A 22,500-nucleotide genomic window follows, 5' to 3' on the forward strand; every position below is an offset into this window, starting at 1 on the left:
ACTTTGTTCTGACTCAGCATTTGTTTGCGCAAGAATAAGACCTGATTTTACTACTTTTGGAAGAGCGACATATCAAGGCTCGGTCCCATTAAGAGACTTGAGATTGAATACTTCTTGCCAAAAATGGTCAACGCGTTTCTCTTTGTGTAACTGCTCAACATCTTCATCGACAGCATAAACTCGCCATTCATCTTAAACAATGCTGACATCCAACTGAGGCTGCAATTTTTTAGCCAGTCTTGCAATTGCCTTCACACTACTTGCTTTTCTCTCTTAATAGGATTGAGACATCCTAATGCTTTTAAGAGAGTGTTCTGAAGAGGGAGATGAGACTGTAGATATGTAACGGATGTGCTATAAAATGTGCGGATGCCAAGATATATAGACTTTCTACGATCTGGGTTGATCTGGGCTAAAGCCTTCTTGGTGGCCTCTCCTATTCCAATGTCAGCATCGGGCAGCTGACTGTTTGCACTGCAGTCAATACTGACTAGATCACTTTCAAAGTTCTTCTCATATGCATCTTTCTTTAGGAATCTATTAGAACATCAGAATCAACATACTACTTGCTTTATGATAAATCTCACTATAAAACACATTCAACTATAATTCCATTTTCAATTTTATTACAAATTTTGGCTTCACCAGCTAAAAAATAGGAAAAATAGGAGGTTTTGGTTAAAAAATAGGAGAAAATAGGAATGGGCTCAAAAAATAGGAAAAAATAGGAAAAAATAGGAACTGGACACCCTGTATTTTTGTCAAGCAATGCAATAACTGCCTTGATTTATACTCTAAACTCGCTAAAAACATGTCGAGCTGCCACCCACAGGAAGAATTGCTACTTTAATTTTAAAAAAGAAATGTAACGTTCTCATAGACCTTATTCATAAATGGCGGACACATTTATAATTCTTTTGTCCACGTGCAAATTAGCCTACCAAGCCTCATTTTAGAGCAAGAATTCTTTTCAATTCACAGTATGGTATCGAGGCTTGGTAGGCTAATTTGCACTTCCACAAAAGAATTATAAATTGGCCGCCATTTATGAATATGGTCTATAATTTTACTTTGTTATTTCCATCAAGACTTAACATCTTGCCAACTCCGCAATCCTAATTACCAAATAAAGCAGTAACCAAAGAACAAACAGGACACCTTTATCAAAAGAAAGGTCAAGAATACTAATAAACTATTAGAGATCAAGATTTGGTGCCCTTCACTGAACAGGGAGGAAGGTCAGGGCCCATCCAGTGTCCAGTGTCCAGTGTCCAGTTTTCAGTGAGTTTTTGGGGACACTTGATTGAAGTAATCTAAAACTACAACACATACCCCTCCTCCAGAGATAAGAACATCTTCAAATTCTAAAGCCAAGAGGGCCAAACAACTAACAAAACTATGAAAAAACAGAAATTAGATGAATCAGATATAATAATTATGGCTTAAGGCACATGTATGAAATTCTGATAAAGTCGTAGCCTCCTTCAAAGATATTTTTTTCTCATCTCCCTGTCTTTCCTTCCCAGTGATAATTAAGCCAAAAGAATATCTGCAAGGAGGCTAATAAAAAGAGACTTTAAACAGCTACCGGTATACAGGCCAATTTATTCTCAGAGATTGTAGGATGTAGGATAGCACATTTTTTCTTACGTCAATATTGAATATATTCCTTCAAAATAGTGATTTATATTGTCCATGGCCTATTTATTACAGATTTTACTAATTATATATATTGAGAAGTAATAATAATTACTATTTCCTTATTATTCTACCCAAGCCAAGACCAACATCCTATGGTCAGCACTCACGTATCTGGCAGTAAAATCAAGGAACAGTTAACACAATTGCACTGGCACGCTAAAGATTGCCATATGTACCTAATTTAGGCTGGTATAGTCTAGGACCTTAGGGTATGTGTAACTGATTCAGAATTTAATTTACTATGTGTGAATTCAAATTAAGTTCCTCCACTTTGTGTTTGCAATGATTTCATTTCATTTTCAATTTTTATATCTACATAAGGACTACTGCGGTACTGTAAGCTTTTTTCTCCCTCCTCTTTTTTAAGCAAAGCTTTGGGGGTGTTCTGCTGCATGGTTTAGTGTGATCAATTTAGCATTGGATATTGCCAACTTGTAAAGACAAAAGGTTAAGGTAAAGTTACTTTATTTAATGTCACTCGGTAGTTTCTTCAGCTATGAAGCTGATATCAGTGGAAGCCAAAACGGTGCACCCTTTACCCCCATTCTTCTGTCAGTGTTCCATTTTACGGGTATTTATAGTTACAGCTTCACGGATCAGAGGAAAGTCGAAACAGACGCTGAAGTCACATAGATCAAACTGGGACCGAAACGAACTGAGTTACGCCTGCTCCTCATGTAAGGTTGAATACCTCCCTTCCTGGCTATGTGGATTCCTGACCCCACCCCCTCTCAAGTTTATTAATTTTGTTTGTGATCAATTCATTTACTGTCAGTGAAACATTTTCTTAAAAGAATAAAATGATAATGATAATAATAACAAACTAAGAGTCAGTTGCAAGCAAAATTACAACGGCAAGCTTTAAATTCCTCACACCTTTCCTGAAAATCAAATTAAGGCCAACTTACTCTAAACTCCCAAGACAAAATGAATGGATGTTGTAGGAATTAGGGAAGAAGCTAATGCGTATCTTCTCATCTCTGTCAGATGTGATTAAAAAGTTATCATCTTTGGTGAGAACCTGTTGTAAAATGAATGAATTATTCCATAGTGGAAAATAATCATTGACTGATAAATGGTCATGCTAATTCACTGTAAAAAATAAAGATTCTTACCATATCTAAAATCATGGAGACATGTCCCAAGAGAAGCTCTTTTTCTTGACTAGCATCCTTTACAAAAAATCTAAGGGGTCAGATGAAAATGACATAACCATTATTGTGTCTACAAAAATGATCAAGATCTGAATCCTCTAAAAAAATATCTTTCATTGTACACATTCAGTCAATCAAGTTTTACAAATTTGACCTGTTGTCTCTCTTGCTTATACTACAATTTACGCCAACCTGCTATATCTTCTAACAGACTAGAGAAGCACATGAGGCTGTAACAAGCACCATAATCTCCTAATAGACTAACTAGTCTGTATTTTACTAAGTCAGGTAAGGTGTAAAAAGCAGATTTTTGAAACTAAGTGAACATGCATGTTGAGCATGTCTCTGGTGAAAACACCAAAGGATCTTTGGGAATCCTTTAACATTAAATTCAATCCAATCCTTGGAAATGAAGGTCTTTTGGGATCTTGATGGGACCTGATACGTAAATTTGAAAACTTTAAATATTGGTGTTGTTTTGTCAAATCCCACATCAAATACCGAATACCTCACCTCACACGAAGTTTTGCTTGCAAATGAAATAGATTTTCTCCAAAAATGTCATAAAGAGCAATAAATTACAGCTATTACATTTGATCAAAATTGAACAAGAAATAAAAGCTAAAACATTGAATGCAAAATGAACTCTTATCACAAACCACGAAACAATGAATATTGAAGGGGTAGTATCATGGGAATTATCCCTATATTTTGACCATAAATTTACTAATAATATTTTTTAATTCTTAAATTGCTTCTGGATCACCACAGTGAGATAAAAATCGATTAAATTTTAAAAGAAAAATGAGTCACACTTTTTATTATTATGGAGTTCAACTACATGAAAGATGCAACAGGATAACTTGACCAACGTTTTCAAGTTGGCATTCATTTTAATCTTGGCTACGTGTAACCAAAAACACTTACGAATGGTTTCTGGTCAAGCTAAAATAGCCGTTTTGAAGAAAAGTTGGCCATTACTTTTCATTTGCCATCAGTAACAGGTTTCCTTTGCTTTCCAAAATTTTACTAACAATTCATGACACTGCCCCGTTAAAGTGCCCCTAACCCTTCAACTTGTTATGCTTTTGGTAGATTTTCATATCTTTCAATAACTCATTTCCATTTTTTTCTTTAAATATTGAATTCTGATTTTCTTACGAGTGCTTGAAGTTACTGAAATTTGTAATTTTTTGGGCGCTATAAGCCCTGCTGGACAAATTATTGTCTTGTGAGCTCATTTGAAAAGAGCCAGTGAGAAGTTTCCAATATTTGACACTTTTTTAACTGTGACGTAAGAAAAGGACATTCCAGCAACTCAAGCTTACACGATGTCCTTTTCTTTTGTCACGTTGATATACATGTATAGACACATTTGGCCGAGTGGGGGACTAATGCGAATGATAGGTGAAAAAGTAATCGTGACTGCCTTCACTTTAAGCGCTCATGAAAAAGTCAGGATTCAAGATTTTTTTAAAAAAATTCAAAAAATGACTTCTTGAAAGATATGAAAATCTACCCAAAAAGAAAAACAACTTGAAGGGTTAGAGGCACTTTAACTCTAGGCCTGCTTTATGGTTATAACAAAAAACTGTGGCACTTTGATATCATCATGACAGAAGGTGGTCTTTTAACAATAATAGGCCTTTTGCAACAATTCTTCAAGTGACCCTTTTTCATAAACATGATGATTCTGCTGGTTTCATGAACTTGTTTTTTCCAGAAATAATAAGAGCAGCTCAAAATATGCTACCACACTGATTTTCATTAAGTATATTGTTTAAACTGGTGTTTTTACCATTGAAAGAATTTATAAGGATTTGCATGGGAAAAGGATGGTTTGCCACCATTACAAATCCTTGTATGTATGTTTCTAAGTTTTCAAACTGCTTTAGAATTCTTCCTTCAAAATATGAAAGTCTGAAAATTTCCACCCTTGCACATTAATTTTATCTCGCTTATTTGACCCATGGTAAAAGTAGGAATCTGAGCTCTGTTTGTGGCGTGTAATTATGAAAAATTAATCTGGAGGGCAAAAGCTTTTCGTTCGTAAACAAAAGTATGAAATTTTCGAGCGTTTAAATCGTCATACACTCTTTACCATAAGTGTTATTTCTCTGAAAATTTGTATTCTGTCTAAGACAAACACAATCTCTCCATTTCTGGAATTTATAAAGTCTGAGCTTTATCAGTCATGTGACCAGTTTATTGCAAAAGGCCTGTTATTTCAGAAACACTCATTTCACCAACCTGTAAACTTCCCCTCCTTTGTTACCAACAACTATGTAATCCTCCTTGTGTGTAAAAAAGAAAACTGTTGTGCGTCTAACAACTTCTCTATAAAGTTAAAATACACATCAAAATCATAGTTTTATATATTTATACAACAATACAAATATATAAATCTAAACACATAAACAAATGCTTTATAGCAAAATAGCTTGGCTTCCCACAACATTTTTCTTCCATCCATCTCTATCATCCATAAGCAGTTGGATGTTCTTCTATTCCACATACAGTACTTCCTGCAATCCTCCATCAGGAGTTTAACCTGAAGCAAATTACCTTTTATTGAGCAGTTTCCAGTCACTTGTCTGCCAAATAAGTAACTCTTTTTGTGGAGTACAGAGGGCAAATAACTTCCCAGAATTTGAAAAACAGCAGAGTACGCCATGTCCCAGCGTACTGGTGTCAAGCTCTTGTCCTGGTTGTATCTTCTGAGGATCATTGCTAATGCTGTAGGAAAATTTGCAGCTCCCATCTCTATGAAATGACCAAAACAAAATCATTATGTGAATCATGCTCTGACTCTAATGTTGTTGGCCTTATGTTACTCTGTGTATAGGATGGTGTGTTTATGTTCATGTGTGCCTATTTGTAGAACTGGTACAAAGCATCATGATTGGTTTCACAATTTCACGCACTGCTTATTTGCTAATTACTCATATTTCAGAAAAATATCACCTCACCTACTCATTGTTTGTTTTTTCTCACTTAAATCGTTTTACATTTTGGTACGCATAACCAATTCAACTTCACATCTTTCTTTTGTTTTCATATCATTTCTACTCTAAATCAAACGGACAACTTTGTTTTCAATTATTGCAATTATTGCACTTATACATTGTCAGTCATTAATACTCGAGTTTTCACTGACAAAATGTCTAATCCGCTTGTGCGATTATCCTTTGAGAGTGAATCAACTTGGGCTGCATTTCATCAAAGCTTCTGCTTTGCCATTTAATTTTGCTCAAAGTCTTTACATTTCTGGATAGAAAGGCAAAGTTGGTCGGAAGCTGCATCGGTTACTTGGTTCCACCAATGCTCACAGCCGCCATGCACCTTCATACTTGCAAACAACAACGCTCACTTTTTACATGAATCTCACCTGCAAGCCCTTAACATTTACACCATGATAGTTGGTCATGCGGGGAAACAGGAAAGCCACCTGCTGTAGAAACAGTCCTTGCCGTCCTACGAGACATTGACTACATCAACAAAGACACACTTGTCAAGGCAACCACATCCTCTGGTTTTATAGTGAAAACCATTTCTAAGCAAGGAAAGGCCTTCCTAGCGTCCCAGAACTATTTGACATCCTAAACAAGCTCCTCAAAAACGATGAGGATAATGCTTCGGGTGACGTGCAGCTACTTTGCAAGTTATGGAGCGACGAGTCAGCATCCTACCACTTCACAACAGAAGCGACAAGAGATATTGAACCTAACACAGCCTTTTCGAAACTTGGCGCCATGCCAAGTGCAGAACGGAGCCCTTTTAATACATAGAATGGATAAGAGACATGGTCTCACTCACCCGATTTTTAATCTAAGTTCCTTTAAATAGCTCTGAAGCCAACCCCCAGAAGAAGAGGAACAAGCCACTTCCTATTTAGCATTTATTTTCCATGTCATGGAAGTGAACGCCGCTATTCAAAATGGAGAAGTTCCGCCAAAGTCAAAGAGCACCAATCTAGTGTCCAGAGTAGCCGTTCAGCAGTGTCAGTTATGAGTGAGGGGTTGTACCACGAGTTCCTGCGTCATGTGAAACCACTTGAGTTTTGCGCTGTTACAGTTGAATACAATGGGCAGTCGAAGGATCTTCCAATTTATTGACAAAGGGTGAGGGACCCACCCTTTCTGGCAGAGAATGGCTGAAGTCCATCCAGCTGAATTAGCCTCTGTTTCAGTTAGAAGCTGCTGATATCGTTGCTACCTAGGAACGTTTAAGAATATTAAGGCACGACTCCACCCTAAAGAGGGTGCAAAGCCCTGGTTCTGGAAAGTTCTGCCATTGGCATTGGCTCGTAAACCGGCTGTGGATGAGGCATTGAGAGAACTGGAAGCAGAAGGGGTGATCAAGAAAGTAGAAACCAGCGAGTGGGCAGACCCAATCATAACTGCAGTGAAGAATGATTTCAGTGTGAAGGTGTGTGGTGATTTCAAAGTCACTATCAATTCACAACAATTAGAAGTTGATGAGTATCCTCTTCCTCACATAGATTATATTAATTCCATGCAAGCTCAGCTGGGGGCAACCTGTTTAGTGTCCTTGACCTTTGTCATGCTTATCTGCAAATGGAAGTGGAAGATGAGTCCAAGCCATTGCTCACTATAAACTCTCATTATGGCCTTTACCAGTACCAATGTTTACCTTATGGTGTGGCTTCTGCACCAGCATTGTGGCAGCGGGCCATGGACCAAGCCTTGCAGGGCTTACCAGGTGTTTTCTGTTATTTGGATTATGATAGTTACTGCAGGCAGTCTGGAGGAACACCTTCAGTGGCTGGTTGCTGTTTTGAAAAGACTTGACGAGTATGGTTTGAGGGCTAACTGGGAGAAGTGCAAATTTCTTAGAAGCTTCGTGGAGTATTTGGGGCATGTCTTCTCTTCTGAAGGCCTGCACCAGTCCCCTAAGAAAGTAAAGGCCATCACAGAGGTGCCTAAACCACAAGACGTCACAAAGTTGCGTGCCTTCCTGGGCATGGTTCAGTACTTCAGTACTCACCTAGCTCCACTCTATCGACTGTTGCAGAAGGAGGTGAAGTTGTCCTGGGAATCTAAGGAAGATGCTAGCTTCAACAAAGTGAAAGATAACCTGCTCCAAGATAAAGTCCTGGGGCCAGTTCCTGAAAGATGTAATAACTCTCTTCCAGGAATAAATGAGCTGGCATAAGGCATATTTATCCCTGGAATAGAGTTATTACACCTTTCAGGAACCGGCCCCTGGTACATTATGATCCTGATCTACCTCTGGTACTAGCTCTGATAGCTCCTCGTATGGCCTTGATGCAGCCCTGTCACACTGCACTCCTAATGGACAAGACAGACTCATTTCTTATGCATCCAGCATGGTGTCAGAGATGGAGAAAAAGTACAAACAACCAACAAAAAGATTACAGAACAGAAAGTACATAGTGGGTCATGTGATCCACCATATATGGCGGTATGTGAGGTTTTCGATTTTCAATAAATTCTTTGTTCCGCCATCTTGATAGTTTGTTTCGTTTATTGTGAATACATCACACTCACGATCCATCACAGCAAAATCCCGAACATTAATTTTTGCAAATAGTTTTCTTTGTCGCAGAATTATAATTTTTGGCTCATTCATTTTACAATTACAAACACCTTCAGATATTCCAAAATTCGTTCCACAAATAATAATATTCCAGGTTATCAGTTTCAAAAAGAACATCAGAAACATTAATTATAACAGTTATTGTTGGAGGTACATTTGTGTAAGAGGTCTATTGGTCAATAATTTAATCAATACAGAGTGCTTCTCATTTATCACTTTTCGTTCCATGTCATTATTTATGTGTAATCAGTCAGCCCACTTTACCCCCAGATTGCGAATACTTCCATTATGGGTTTGCTTGTGCTTAATTCCGCTCTGTTTTTGTTTGAGTCTAACTTCTCTAGGGTTTGCACACTGTCACTCAGTCCCGGGGGGGGGGGGGGGGGGGGCCCTCATACCCTGACCCTGTTCAAGACAAAAATCCCGAAAAGAAAAACATACCCTGGCTGGCCGCACGTCCCCATTGAGGGAGTCCCCCCCCCCCCCCCCGGGCACTCAGTATCACATTTGATTCTGCTTAGTTGAAGCTTTTCTCAGCGATAAAGCCAGTTTATTTGAGAACATTTTGATTTCTTTTTGAGCAAAAACTGAGACTTCCTGACATTTGACTTGATTTGTGTTAATTGTTGATTTCAGTTTTCAGTGTCCCCAATAGTGCTCCAGCACTAGAATCACTAGATAGATAACTATTGGCATCCTCGTCTCGAAGAGGCGATGGTTAGCCCTGGGGATTTGGGCAGGATCTTGTATGACTGTGTAGCCCGATCCTGGAGTGGCAGTCTCTGTTGCAGGTGGCACAGACGTGCCTTGTGGAAACACGTGCACTGAGACCGTTATGTATCTCGAGGATTGGCGATGTCCTCCCATGCACTGGTGTTGATTAGTGCAGATCGCAAGTCTCGCTTGATGACGTCCTTGTAGCGCAGCAGCGGTCAACCCTCCTGCAGTTCTCCATAAAGAATTTATCTTGGCAGGCGGTCAGGCTCCATGCAATGTGCATGGCCGAGCCATTGAAGGCGTTGCTGAATGAGTAGTGATGGCATGCTCAGTGAGCTAGCGCGCTCCAGGACCTCTGTGTTGGTGACTCTGTCCTGCCACCTGATGTGCAGCAGGCGACGAAGGCAGCGGAGGTGGAATGCGTTGAGTCGCCACTCTTGTCTGGCATAGGTCGTCCACGACTCGCTGCCATAAAGGAGAGTCGACAGGACACAAGCTTGGTAGATGCACATCTTGGTCCTTTCACTCAACAGGTCATTGCCCCACACTCACTTGTTGAGTTTGGCCATGACAGCAGCTACTTTGGCGATCCTGAACCTGATCGCAGCATCGAGCGAAGTCCAGCTTGACACGGTGGAGCCCAAGTAGGTGAAGGTGTCCACAACCTCCAGCTCCGTGTTGTTGATAGTGATGACTGGGAGGGACTCAGCACCTTGCGCCAGGATGTTGGTCTTCCTGAGGCTGATTGTTAGCCCAAACTCCTTGAAGGCGTGGGACAGCTTGTCTACCAGATGTTGCAGGCCCTCTTCGCTGTGGGATGTGAAAGCAGCGTCGTCTGCAAACAGCAGCTCCCGTATGAGCACCACGTAAGCTTTGGTTTTGGCGCGGAGTCTGGGGACGTTGAAGAGTTTGCCGTCTGACCTCGTCCGGACGTAGACACCTTCTGTACAGTCTACAAAGGCATACTGGAGCAGCATCGAGAAAAAAATCCCGAACAGGGTTGGAGCAAGGACACAGCCCTACTTTACTCTAAAGCTGACTGGGAAGGCATTGGAGGTGGCCCCATCAAAGCAGACCATACTCTGCATGTCCTGGTGAAAGGAGGTGATGATCGCCAAGAGCTTTGGAGGGCAGCCAATCTTCTAGAGGATCTTGAAGAGCCCGCTTCTGCTCACCAAGTCAAAAGCTTTGGTGAGGTCCACGAAGGCGAGGAACAATGGCTGCTGCTGCTCTCGCCAGTGGCAGTTTTGATGCTCTCATACATCCCCTTTGCGTGGCCACAGTCCCCTGCTAACTGGATTTTGGCGCATAAGTTCTGCCAGTACTCATTGGCACAGCGATGGGCAGTCTGCAGGGTCTTGCTCCTAGCTGCTCGAAGGGCGTCGTGTGTGCTTGGGGAAGGGTTCTGCTTGTGAGCCAGCATCACTTTCCTCTTGACCTCCGTGACTAGCTGCATTTCTGCCCAGCAAGCCTCGAACCAGTCAGCATTCTTGCCAAATGCAGCCATGGCTGAGTCGTAGATGGCATCATGGAGGTGAGACCATTTGGCTTCCGGGTTGCTGGTTGTTGGTTGTGCAGCAAGTTTCTCCTGGAGGCTATCAGCGAAGCTCTGAGCCTTAATGGGGTCGGAAGTGCCACAGGTGTTGATGCAGGGGCGACCCTTGGTCTTGCCATGGTGGATCTTTCTAGGCTTCAGCCTGACCTTGCTTGCAATGAGCGAGTGGTCCATGTCACAGTCAGCGCTGTGATAGCTTCTTGTGTGGAGGACACTGCTAAGGTCTGCTCTCCTTGTGATGACGAGGTCTAGCTGGTACCAGTGGCGGGACCGAGAGTGTCTCCAAGACATTTTGTGCAGCTCCTTACACTTAAAGAAGCTGTTGGTGACAGCAGAGTTTGAGCAACCTCTGCCCGTTCTCATTCATCCTGCCAACGCCAAAATGGCCAAGGCAGGTAGGCCATGCTTGCCAGTCAGTCCCATCATGAGCATTGAAATTGCCTAGCAAACATATGCCCTCGGAACTTGGGATTCTGGAGAGTGTTTCCTGCAGAGCCTCGAAGAATTGATCCTTGGCTTCTGGGATGGAGGTCAGAGTCGGGGTGTAGGCGGATATGAAGTTCACAAAGCTCACTGACATTTTCATGCCAAGGGCAAGAATTCTCGATGACCCTCCAGAGGGGGTTTCTGTGGTGGCAATCAGTGAGTTCCTCATGGCAAAACCTACGCCGTACTGCCTCGGCTCGTCCTGGGACAGGCCTTGCCAGAAGAAGGTGTACAGTCTCTTTCCATAAGTGACCTACTGTCGATCAGCCAGTTTTCCTGGAGACAGGCAACGTCGATGTTGAGTCATGCCAGCTCCTTGTTGATGATGGCGGTCTTGCGGCAGTCGTCCAGTAGCTGAAGGTCAGCCGAGAGACCAGGGCACATGGTGCAAATGTTCCAGCTTGCGATTCGAAGAGCTGGCGTCTACGTAATTTTTTGTTTTTGGCTGCTTGGTGCAAGCACTTGCTCGCTTTTTGGGAGGGTCCCCTAAGCTCTACGCACCCAGTAGAGCAGGCAAGCAAGAACGACTAGAAACTTAAATAAAGTTACTTTCCTTTTCCTTTCCTTTCCTTTCCTTGTCCAACATTAGACTTCCAGAGGTACCAGTATATCTAAATCATTCTTTAAACATTGCATTTAATTTGACTGGCGAGCAGTCAAGCCACTCAGCGATATACATGTACCTTACTGTAACAGTTACTCCTTCTATAAACTAAGCATCGAATTTAACTAACCACAGGCGACATAAGCTTAGTGTGAGCATCGCCGAAAAAAATATAAGGATTTGTATGGGAATCCTGAAAAACGGCTTAAGAAGATAATTAATATTATATAAAAAAATTCTCAATTTCTCGGTTGTCAACGGTATAATAAAATTCCAAGGCTGGAGACTTAATTCTCAATTAGAGTCAAATATTCCTGGATAAAATGTTCCCACTGTCACAATTCCACATCAGAATAAATTGACAAAGATTGAACTTTCATCTCAATCCACCATCATTACGCAATAGCAGTCCTGCGAGCGACCTCAGGTGGTAATATTGCAAGGAAACAGCTTTCAAAAGACCCACTTTATCACCAAAGTGGCCATGGCTTCCACTGTTGATGACAAACTGAGCCTTACCATGTCAACCGCTAATTCTCAAATCTTTCAACGCTTTGCGATTGTGTTTTTAAACTTTATCAACATGACTGAGACAATGCAGTAATGTTGGGAGACTCAGCGGAATAAAGAAATTTGCAGTTGATTAACAACAATTTATCTGCTCAACCTCATTCCCAGGGTCTCTCTTTTCTGCCTCCATAGTCATTGAGAAAAGACCCTGGTTCACGCTGGTCACATGGCACTCATCAACAAACATTTTCCCACTAGGTAGTGTTTTCGTTACACATAATTTTTGATCCCAAAACTGGGCGAAAGAGTATTCATTTGACAAGGTATTTTTAAAATAAGTAATCTTTATCTTGCAATGTAAGTCTCAAAAAGGTCAAAAGAGCTGATGCTATATTCCCGCAGTGGATGAATTCCCAAAAAAGCAGTCAACCTAAAAACAAGAGCTTTTGTGATCGACAAGACAACTACAATGTCGAGTGGCGATTGACATTAGCGAAAGAAATTGATTTTAAAAATTGATTTCTTCTACAGAACACTAACATAAAAGAATACACCAAACACTACCTGTACGTTTGCTTGATAAAAATGTCTCTTTAATATTTTACCGTGGCTAAAAATATACACGCTATTAAAGCGCTGTGCAGTGGTAAAATAATATCTTAACGACATCGACAATTTACACGAATTTGTTTAAATATATAAACATCATAAGTCAAAACTATCACTTGGCTGTACAAGATTGCGACTTTGGGAATCATGTTGTTTAACATTCAAAGGAAAAATGAAAATCAAAGAATAAATAAAATACCTGCACATGTGGGACAGTTTGATTTGATGATTTGAGGTCAATACGTGACATGAGAACTTAAATAACAACACATCGGCTGATCGCTGAACATGTTTGTTTCCAATGTATAAATGTTTCGCTTGTTTTCTTGCACGAGAAAATCTTCTTCCCTTAAAAATTGTAGCAAACTATTAGCATTCTTCCTTAATCCGGACCTTCACACAGTTGAAAACTTGAATAACGCAAGGATATTTTCTGTGGCGTGCCATCGGTTTGACAATAACTTTTTGCCTTTCATGTCGAATTCCATATGTGTAGTACATAAAATACTGCCGTCAAACGTTTTGTCGATGGTCATCTGACCACAAAATCAATTGCGCACTGATTCCCTTCTTTGCTATGTCAACAACGCCTACATTGCCACCCATCCCCTAACACACATTTGGTGAACCTCCCAGATTCTGGGAGACACGTGACCAGCGTGAACCAGGGTCTTTTCTCAACGACAATGGAGGCAGAGAGGAGAGACCCTGGGAACGAGGTTGCAATCTGCTACCCTGACTGGTATAAAGGCTCAGTTTGTTATCAAGGGTTGAAGCCGTGGCCACTTCGGTGATAAAGCAGATCTTCCGAAAGTTGTTTCCTTGCAATATTACTGCCTGAGGTCATTCGCAGAACTGCTATTGCGTTGATGGTGGGTTGAGATGAAAGTTCAATCTTTGTCAATTGATTCTGATATGATTGTGGGAACATTTTATCCACAAATATTTGACTCAAATTGGTTGCTCCTGAGAATTTACCGGTAGTCTCCAACGTTGGGATTTTATTATACCGTTGACAACCAGGAAATTGAGAAATGGTTTAAATTGCGTCAGATCGGAAAAATAACCACACACAAAGGAAGCTACCCACAATAGCAATAAGGTTAGGCTTTTTAGTTGAGAATTTTCTCATATAATTACCTTCTTGAGTTTTTTATCGGGATTCCCATACAAATCTTTATATTTTTGTTGGCCATGCCCACACTGAGCTTGGTGTGCCTGTGGACTAACGAGCCCCCCAGCCGTCCAGGTACTCAAAGATATACCTTCTTTAAATTCAATTTGACTGACGAGCCGGCGAACCGTCGAGCCACTCAAAGGTACATCTTATATTAGCCCTTTAAACATCCAATTTGACTGACGAGGCGCCGAGCCACTGAGGAATTACGGGCTCAAAAATGGCCCTGTATTCTATCGTTATCGCTCCAAGAATTCGACATGTGATTAATAGCATTTGATCTCAAAAGAGGGCACTGAATTTGCGAAAACAGCTGAACTACATGTAGGCAGGCATCTTATTGCACAACACCGTTTTCCTTTCTAACCTTCCATCCAAGACTTTCACTCCAGTGTTGCATGAAAGTGCCAAAAGTTCACCAGCACAACTCCACAACAGACCCGCCATTTCGGTCGACTGGAAAATATAGGACACTTCACCTCGCTTACACAAAGCGAAACTGACCAACATCATTTGTTTCGGGTCGCCATCTTGAAGGCTGGAAAGAGTCCTTCCTTGTGAAAGTAAAGTCTCTCTCACAAGAAATGTCGGACAGCGAAGACTCGCAGTTTTCTGATGAGGTAAAGTATTGCTATCTTTTAATTCTATTGTTTAAATCAAGTTCCTGTAAAACGATATCAATCGAACATACGCCGTCCCCTTGGACCCGTGTCGTCCTCCGCGCGTGGAAGTTGTTTTAAATGTTTGTTGTACGGAAATTCTGATTCGGATGTTAAAATCTTTCTGTTGAATAACGAATGAATGAATGACTTTATTAATGCTCCCAAAGTGTTCTTCCGCAATACTTGACAAAAATAAGTAAATAACTATATCTAAGACGTATGTACAATAATATGAAACTATGATAAATATCAAGTGAAGCTATGATCTTGGCAGTTATGAACGCAATTTTTACAATTGCGTAGAGAAGCCTGAAAAATTCAGGACTTCAATGGGGTTTGAACCCGTGACCTCGCGATTCCTGTGCGACGCTCTAACCACTGACGTTGGGAGCTGGTCATTTGTGGGTTCTAAGTTCTTAACTGTGAAGATCATAGCTTCCCTTGATTTCATATCCGCAGTTCATATATGATTCAGTTCATATACCATTTCATCATATGATAAATATAATAAAAAATATAATAGATTCATTTAAAAACTGTATAAAAATTAACTTTAGATGTAAAACTGTGTAAACTTTCACATTTAGTACACTGCTTTTTTTTTTTTTTTATAAGAATGTTGTTTTTCCGGCCCAGGCTGAATATTCTTATTTTTCTGCCGATTTTAGGCTGAAAATATTCTTGTATTATTCTTAAATTATACATTGTAGCTTGGAGTGGTTTTCAATTGAGTGTCGAAAGCAATCAGCGAATTGCTTTGGTTTATTATTACAGTACCGCTCAGAAATACGTTAACCAAAATATGCGCACAATACGCGTATATCTGTACGCGTATGTGCGTATACCTATACGCGTATGTGCGTATATCCATACGCATATGTGAGTATAACCATACGCGTATGTGCGTATAACCATACGCGTATGTGCGTATACCGATATACGCGTCTGCCTCATTAGCTTGCTTTTTGTTTTGCTTATTGTTATAAGCTTGAAAGCACTAAAATAGTACACGACTACGAACTACATGACAAAGACGCACTTCCACAAACAGCTGTCGCGTTCGGAATACGACGAACCGACGCACGGATGTTTATTTCATCGATAAACATACAGTTCAGGTTCAGAGTTATTTTGTTCCACACTATCAAAAGAGAGAATTAATAATATACAAAAGGCACACCATCAATAAACATGCAATTCTCGGAAAATCTTCGAGTTTACCTCGCCGAATTCGACGAAAGTTCTACTCCTATTTGAAAGGTGTTGCATTACCTGTCACGATTTCCTCAGCTCTTGATGTGAGTCGTATGCAAATTTTGATAGATCGTTGTTCGGGCATTCCCTTCTACTTTAATTTGCTATCAGTTTAAAACCATCAGTATCAAAATGATACGATACTAAAGAAATTGTTTCCCATTTATGAGTTGGTCGCTTCTCTTCATAAAAAGTTTTTAATTGAACGGAAAGGTAATATAAAATGGAAATGAATTGTTGATTTATCTTTCGATTGGATCAATTTCACACCCGTGAATATTATTTTTCACTCCCAATTTCATCGCGTGAATTTTAACCCTTAATTTCACGACGTGACAGTTTTTCCCGATCATTCACGGCATGAATAGTTTCATGCCAAGAGTGAAAGTTTCTTATCGTAGAGTGATTACGGCATATTCACGCCGTGAAAATTGAAATTCACGCACCGGGGCAATGAAAAAAAATTGCCGGTTTTCAATGAATCCATAAGGCCCTTTTTGCGTAAAGGGTCGCAAACGATACACGCATTTGAATGCCAAACTTAAGACAAATTTTTGTTTCCCTTCTGATTCATAAACATTGAATTACTTTTGCTTGTTATCCAAAACATTCGCGACGGGAAGCGACCCGCGCGTTTGTAACATGATAGCTTTTGCAGTATGTAAATTTTCTGTTATCGGCTCGTGGCTTTGTTCAGATCCAAAAGTTCTTTGTTCTACTCAACAATGCAACACAAAGGAAATTTATGGTACTGAATAACAAAGGAAAATCAGACGCGCATGAATATACGCGTCTGTGCGTATAAGTATACACGTCTGTGCGTATAAGTATACGCGTATGTGCGTATAAGTATACGCGTATGTGCGTATAAGCATACGCGTATATGCGTATACACTGCGTATGCGCAGTTAACGTATATCTGAGCGGTACTGTACTTCACTCAGTGATTTGTTCAAAGTTATCGCGCCACTTTTTCAACCAATCAGAAGTGAAACCAGAACCAATCACAGTTCGCGCGTGCATATTTTCCTGCGCTTTGTGTTGGCTACGTGTAATTACTTTGAGTTTTGATTGGTTTACTGGACTGTCTCCGTCCTTTTTGATTGGCCAAAGTAATCACTTTGGTTTTGGTTTTACGACACTCAATTGAAAATCGCTCTATGGCATTTCCGTTTTAGAATTTGTTGGGGTATCAATTACAAGGGTTTGGTGTCTAGATCTGTATCGCGTTACTCGTGCTCCATCACTTTTCGTTAAAGAATTTGTCACAATACTTCTTGTGGTTTAGTTTGTCTACTGTACAGATGTGTTACATGTACCATTCACCGAACTGTCATTAGCGTTGAACATTTTGCTATAGCTACATGTAGTGCAGGTTTTTTCGTTTTGTTGGCAAGTTTCGCCGTTCAGAGAAAGGAATAATTTTATACGGTCAAGTTAAAAACATAAAATTGTATTGTATTTACAGAGGTTTCAACACACAAAATTATATCTAGCCTTTTCAAACTCTCAGCCTTGGCTTTATTCTTAAAATATTCTTAAAATTTCACAAATTTCAGACAGGATATTCCTATAAAATATATTCTTATTTAAAAAAAGAGTGTAATTTCTTCAGGGAGCGTGTTCCAGCATTTCACCGCTTGATATATAAAAGAACGCTGACCAGCAGCTGTATTAAACGCAGGGATGTCTAACTTGTTTTTACTTGTAGTGTTTCTCCCATGAACAGAAGCATGCGTATTGAAGCGTGAGCTAAGATGCTTTGGGGCTAATCCCCTTAAACATTTACAGTAAGGACACTTGAACCGTGAACACTTGACATTTTTGGGCACATTGTTTTTTTCGACGACGAAGAAATAAAGGCTCTTCTTATGATGTATAGTGTTACAGTGTACATGTATAGCATTTTGTAAGTGTAAAAACATTAAATACTCTTGTCAAAAGGACGAGCCCACATTCTATAGTCACGAAAAAAATGTACAAACAAATATCAAGTGTTCATGGTTCAAGTGTCCTCACTGTAAAAGTTAAAATTGCATCATAAAGTGCCAGCATGGCAGGCACTGAGAGCCATCTGAGATCGTTCAATACCGGTGTTATATGTTCATACTTTCTTGTTCCTGTAAGAATTCTGGCCGCAAAGTTCTAGATCTTCTGTAACTTCTGCACACTGGTCTTGCTAGCTGGTCTTGCTAGATGTGATAACGTTCTCTAAAGTTCTCAAGTCGAGAAGATGCTTGATCCTGTTAATTTGTCATAGACTAGCCATACAGGTAGACATGATATTAGTGACATGTTCATTATAGCTAAGAGTTGCATCTACTTGCACGCCAAGATTCCAAGCGGAAGCTCTTGGAGCAATTTCCTCTCCCGGTAGTGTGATGTGGAAGTCTGGAAGTTTTTGTAGCATTTGACGAGTCCCCATGACTAAGAGTTTAGTCTTGTCTGGGTTGATGAGAAGATGGTTATGACAGCACCATGAAGCTATCAATGAAAGGTCTTTGTTGATCTCTTGTACGACTGTATTCACATCCCTGACTGGGAACGAGAGGTAAAGTTTAAAGTCATCCATGAATGATTCTAACAAACTACAGTGCAGGATGGTAGGTAAATCGTTCAGATAGATGTTAAGAAGTGCTGGTCCAAGGATCGATCCTTACGGAACCCCGTAAAGTACATTGTATATTTTCCAGACCAGAAACTTCTCAGCCAATTCTGACATATTGACTTCGCTTAGATAAATAACTGCGCAACCATTCTAAAGCACTATGACTCAATCCAAGAGATTGTAATTTTACAAGAAGTGTAGCATGCTTCAAGCTGTCAAATGCTTTTGATAGATCTAAAAGTACTATAAGCATCAGGTTTTTTTAATCCATTGTGTCTAACGCTTTATCAGTCATAAGCATGTTGAGAGTTTCACAAGAGTGCATCGCTTTATTCCCACTCTGGTGTTCTGCGAGACGGTTGTTTTTATTCATATAAGATGTCCGCTGGTTTAACGCAATTCGCTCACAAACTTTCGATGCTGCTTGGAGTAACGACACAGGGCGGTTATTGTTTGCGATCTCAAGGTCACCGTCCTTAGGTACAGGCACTACCTCTGATGTTTTCCAGGTAGCTGGAAAAACAGATGACAACAAGGAGCGGTTTACTATCAGTGTCTGAATTGGTAGGCAAGGCAAGGCATCCTTAGTGATCGACATTGGAATCTCATTGTATCCAAGCACCTTGTCAGATGGAAATGACATCACTACCCTTTGCACCTCGTTGCTGGATACTGCGTGGAAGCGAAACTTGTCTGCCTCTGAGATGTACAGCTGCGGAGTTCTAGGTAGCAGCGGAGGCAGGTTGTGCAAATCTATCAAAGACTGTGAATCTTCAGACGCCTTTGCACCAACAGAAGTAAAATTTGGTTAAATTCATTGGTGACCTCCTTCAGATCTCTTTTGTACACTGGCTGGGAAGATTCTGGGTGTGCGACAAAATGTTGGCTATCATAATGTCTGAATGATCACATTTTCACAAATCTAGGTGGAGGTTTAAGAATCTTTAGTTTCAGTGTAGCATGTACTAAATAGTGATCACTAATGTGGCATGGCAGCACTCCAGAGCTCTCCACTAAATTGATGTTAGATGTTATAATGACATCCAATAGAGTCGATGAAGTTTCAGTCATGCGAGTCGGTTCGTTAATAAGTTGAGTTAAATTTACACTCTTGCAGAAATCAAGGAGAGCAACCGCTTCAGAATAACCTGTCTCCAACAAATTACAATTTAGGTCACTAGTTATCAACAATGGCTTGCCAAGAGTGAGCGCTTTGGAATAATTATCCATAAAGTCATCAACAAAACACGACACGGGACAATAATCTTTCTCCCGCATTAGCTCTCGCATCTCTGGAGAGCCTTATGAATGTGCATATGTATAAATGGTGTTGGCATTAAATGCATCAGATACAGACAGTGGTTAAAGCAAAATTTGAATATTTATTACCCTAACAACAAGACCCAGCTGCCTTCTGAATGATGGATGTGATATTCAAAAGTTATTACTGGTACCTTTCATACAAGAATGGGTTGAATATTCCAAATGTAAACTTTATTGTTTATGCAACAGGAAGGTGAAGATATCACCAGGGAAGAGGATGACGAAGATGAAGAAGATGAAGATGATTATGATGAGGATGACGACTTTGAGGATGATAGACAGAGAAAGAAAAGGAGACGACACACAGGATTTATCTTAGAGGAAGCAGGTTTGAAGTTTCATTGGTTTGAGATTCAGTGGTTCACAATACCAAATGGGCACTAAAGAAATTCATGCTTCGATGTAAGATAGTTCTACTTTTTCTGGTGAGAAATTTTCCAATGCTCTTTTTTTCTGTAGATGTTGATGATGATTACGATGATGGTGAAGACCAAGCTGAGGATGGATTTAACGATCTTATTGACACGGGTACGATCTGATTATATTTGTTGAAGTTGAAATTTTTTCTTGCTTAATATTTCTCAAATGAGTTCAATATTATTTTTGTTTATATTAGACAAAGAAAAATCATAAATGAACTCATTTGAGAAATATTAAGCAAATTTGACCAGGAAAAATTTTGGACCACCTACATACAAGAACCAGTGCCATCAAAGGTTGGTGGGGACCCCACAAAAATACAAAACACAGCAAGAAGGTTTGCATGGCAATCGTGTGAGAATGAACCAATCCTGTAAGTGGCCACTGCTAGCACTGTCACACTGAACAGGGTTCACATGCACTTAGAGAGTCCTTGAAAGTTGTTGATTTTCAAATTAAAATTCAAGACCTTAAAAGTCATTGAAAATTGCAGTCATTGCTTGAAAGTCCTTGAAATTGGCAGCCAATTGTAAAAAAACAAATAAAAACGATCATTACAACTCTCCTAATGTCCATCAAGTGCCCCACGGTTTCCTGTTCTTGGTTACATTCATTGCTCTGATTGGTTCAATATCTGCAATGCTAAGAGCCAATGAAATGTTTTGTACTATCCACACTTCCCGCAAAAAGTTGAGTGCTTCGAATGCTTGTTTGCATGTTGTGAAAGATTTACACCAATGGGCAAGTGTGTTTTCAGTGAATTGTGGCTTCAGAAACCACTGTACAAAGAGTGGCTATGAGAAGTCGAGGGTGTAATAACAAGGCATGATGCATCGTGTGCATGAAGGATGTTGACATTTCAAGCACAGGAAAGTCGGGCCCCACACTGAAGTCAATTGAAGGCAAAAAAAAATCAAACACTGACACCTCAGAAAAAATTAGCAAGCATTTCAGATTTTTCTGGCATTTCTCCTCAACAACCAGCAACTACAAATGATGATGCCGAACTTCAAAATCTGCTACATCTGAAAGTGGCAAACACAATGACTCCACTAACTAATGTGGCAAACACTAATAACTCCAATAAGTTCATCACTATGAGTTCATCGTTTATACAATGTAGAACAAAGTGTCCCTCATTGTGAGATGTTGAAGTCAGAAAGTGATAACGTCTCATTTACTCATGAGCAGCCGATTCTTGCTTTATTTGTAGTGCGTGGAGTCCTTGAAAAATGGAAATGTGTCCTTGAAAAGTCCTTGAATTTTTAGTCAAAAAAGGGTACGAACACTGACTGAAGCAACTTCAGTGGAGCTACTTACCTAATCCAATACTTGCCTTGGCCCAACTCCTGTGAGGGATGGGAAGGGCTGGGCTGTAAATTTGAAACTGTGAAAGCCATTTCAAACAGACACTAGCAATTTTCTGATACACAGTGTTTTGCACAGGCAAAAACACACATACAGTGTATGGCAAACAAAAAGAATAATTATGGTTTATTATGCTTTAGAAAGGTCTTGTTGATCTTGCGAACTGAATGCAACGATGCTCGAACAAACAGAACAGACACTTGAACGAATGTTCCACCTTCTCACGCATTTAGTATCTCGCACTTGCTCCCTGTGCTCCCTTTTGAGGGATACTATCCACACTCAGGAGATAAAATTTGCATGCCTGTGCAGCCATGTAACATCCTCTATACATGTACATGTATATCTTCTAGAGGTTCTTCCTTTTGAACCTCTGAAAGTTTTTCGATGCAAAAGTTTGTCAGTGCACCAACTAAGGCTCTGGCAGCCACACTGTCAGACAAGTTGAGACAATTACATGCGCACCCTGAATTCATATCAACAGGGTCGCACAAAACAAAAATTTAACATACTTTGCCGCTGGGTTCTCTGTCATTTCGCTCACGATAAACTAACCAATGCTGAAAATTCGCTTGGAAAGCATGCAACAAACTGGACTTTGACTGAAATGTTAAATTATCATTGGCAGATCAAAAGTGTCACTGATTGTGTCTGTTGTAGTTTGAAATGTACTTTAGGTCAAAATGATTTCAAGCTAGGTCAAAATATTTTAAACTAGGTCCTTTTGTTTCAACCTAGGTTATTATGAACTGTCTAAAAAAGAGTTTCCCTT

The 22,500-nt window shown here is 40.1% G+C and overlaps 2 protein-coding genes across 2 annotated transcripts in view; one reads left to right on the forward strand and one right to left on the reverse strand.

The window, feature by feature from the left end:
- LOC138000069 (tRNA (guanine-N(7)-)-methyltransferase non-catalytic subunit wdr4-like) overlaps positions 1-14,619 on the reverse strand; it is a 25,058-nt gene extending 10,439 nt beyond the window's left edge. Inside the window, exons 1-6 of the mRNA XM_068846221.1 lie at positions 14,461-14,619; positions 5,421-5,618; positions 5,106-5,192; positions 2,817-2,886; positions 2,610-2,722; positions 1,333-1,396 (exon numbers count right to left, since the gene is read on the reverse strand). Coding sequence (XP_068702322.1) covers positions 1,333-1,396; positions 2,610-2,722; positions 2,817-2,886; positions 5,106-5,192; positions 5,421-5,618; positions 14,461-14,606 — 678 coding nt within the window. The 5' untranslated portion in view covers positions 14,607-14,619. The remainder of the gene's footprint in view (positions 1-1,332; positions 1,397-2,609; positions 2,723-2,816; positions 2,887-5,105; positions 5,193-5,420; positions 5,619-14,460) is intronic.
- The window catches only part of LOC138000064 (transcription elongation factor SPT5-like), a 35,495-nt gene continuing 27,550 nt past the window's right edge, over positions 14,556-22,500 (forward strand). The window contains exons 1-3 of the mRNA XM_068846207.1: positions 14,556-14,713; positions 20,130-20,268; positions 20,400-20,468. Of these exons, the coding sequence (XP_068702308.1) occupies positions 14,678-14,713; positions 20,130-20,268; positions 20,400-20,468 (244 nt within the window). The 5' untranslated portion in view covers positions 14,556-14,677. The remainder of the gene's footprint in view (positions 14,714-20,129; positions 20,269-20,399; positions 20,469-22,500) is intronic.

Source organism: Montipora foliosa, chromosome 1 (genome assembly GCF_036669935.1).
Source record: "Montipora foliosa isolate CH-2021 chromosome 1, ASM3666993v2, whole genome shotgun sequence".
Taxonomy (NCBI): domain Eukaryota; kingdom Metazoa; phylum Cnidaria; class Anthozoa; order Scleractinia; family Acroporidae; genus Montipora; species Montipora foliosa.